The 1296-nt window shown below is 57.1% G+C and overlaps 1 protein-coding gene across 1 annotated transcript; it reads right to left on the bottom strand.

Moving 5' to 3' along the window:
• Positions 1–238: 238 nt before the first annotated feature.
• On the bottom strand, positions 239–1129 carry LOC104412330 (membrane primary amine oxidase-like; the record flags this gene model as incomplete). Its single annotated transcript, XM_010023018.1, has 2 exons — positions 239–523; positions 1000–1129. Coding segments are annotated over 2 exons (415 nt in total), but the record flags the coding sequence as incomplete, so codon positions are not given.
• Between the last annotated feature and the right edge of the window lie 167 nt (positions 1130–1296).

The raw sequence follows: 1296 nt of genomic DNA, 5'->3' as shown, positions 1-1296 counted from the left end.
CGCTTTCCCTCTGCAACAGACTCAAATTCAGCAATTAACAGAGCTCACACAGACTTCCCACATGGCACCATGCCAGGAAGATCACGCTTCCCTTTTACAGAGCACTATCTTAAAGCAACAATAAAAAGCGAAGTCGTTGCACAGCTGGAAATTGGGACAACTTCACCAAACAACTGGGAAATCTGAGACACAAGAACCAACCTGGTGTCTCTGTGTCCCCCAGCACCGTCCTCTAGCATTAAAGCCTGCTCGTATTTTGGAAACCATTGTAGGTGAACGCAGGGAAGTTTGGCAAACAAGAGGCAGTTTGGGGCAGGCACGCCACAGGGTTGACTTCACACGCCGTGAAGTCCTGCTCGCTGGTGAAAAACACACCGTCGTGCGAGTATATGGAGGGGTCCAGGTCATAGTAGTTGTAGGGTCTCAGGAGAAAGCCAACTGCGTTTCCTACTGTCACAGTGTTGGGAATATCCTCCGAGTGCGGGATGTGAAGGAACCCAGTGGTTATCCAGGCAACCAGGTCCTAGGCAGGGGGGAGCCACAAGACCATGGTTATTTCAGAACCCTGTGGAGCAATAACCAGAACCTGCCCAGCAGCCATGGAAAGCTACAGGAGTGCAGGAGGGAAACCAGCCCGGCTGCTCCCACACTGCGAGCTCCCCTCTCCAGGGAAAGATCCCCTCCCTTCCCAAAGACCTGCCCGCAGCTATGGCTGTAGGTGCCCACCCAGCAGAAGGGGCCCTGCCCTGAGCTCTGCAGCCGAGGTCTGGCCCACAGAGATTTTCCTGATGTTTTGCTGCATTTCTGCACAGGGAGAACCAAGCTCCTGCTCTGCACACCGGCCCCTGCGCTCTGACCAAAGCACCAAGCAGACACACAGCCAAGGGGACGCTCAAACACGCTTTCCTCATCCCCAGGGCTGCTCCTCTCCCAGCTGAGCCCACTGGGGCAGCTCTGGGGCTGGGTACCACAGCTCCAGACCAGGGGACCCCGGCTCACCTCGTTGGTGATGGTCTCATTGTTGATGAAGTCGGCGAAGGCGACGGTGGGCGTCCAGGGGTCGTTCTGGTTGTAGATGCTGGTGCTGCTGGGCTCCTCCTCCTTCCGACGGGTGACGGCCAACTGGTACCTGGGGAGAAGACAAGAGATGGGAGCAGCGCCCTGGGACAAGGCAGAGCAAAACCCACCTCCCTGCTCCCACAGAGTAACCCCAGCCCAGGAGAGCATTTGCCCTGTGCCTCCACATCAAGGAACACCCTTCCCAGACAGTGGGGCTGGGGGCATCCCCGAGAACCT

Source organism: Nestor notabilis, unplaced genomic scaffold, assembly GCF_000696875.1.
Source record: "Nestor notabilis isolate BGI_N333 unplaced genomic scaffold, ASM69687v1 C14991877, whole genome shotgun sequence".
NCBI lineage: Eukaryota > Metazoa > Chordata > Aves > Psittaciformes > Psittacidae > Nestor > Nestor notabilis.
This window is presented reverse-complemented; position numbering and strand designations above follow the sequence as displayed.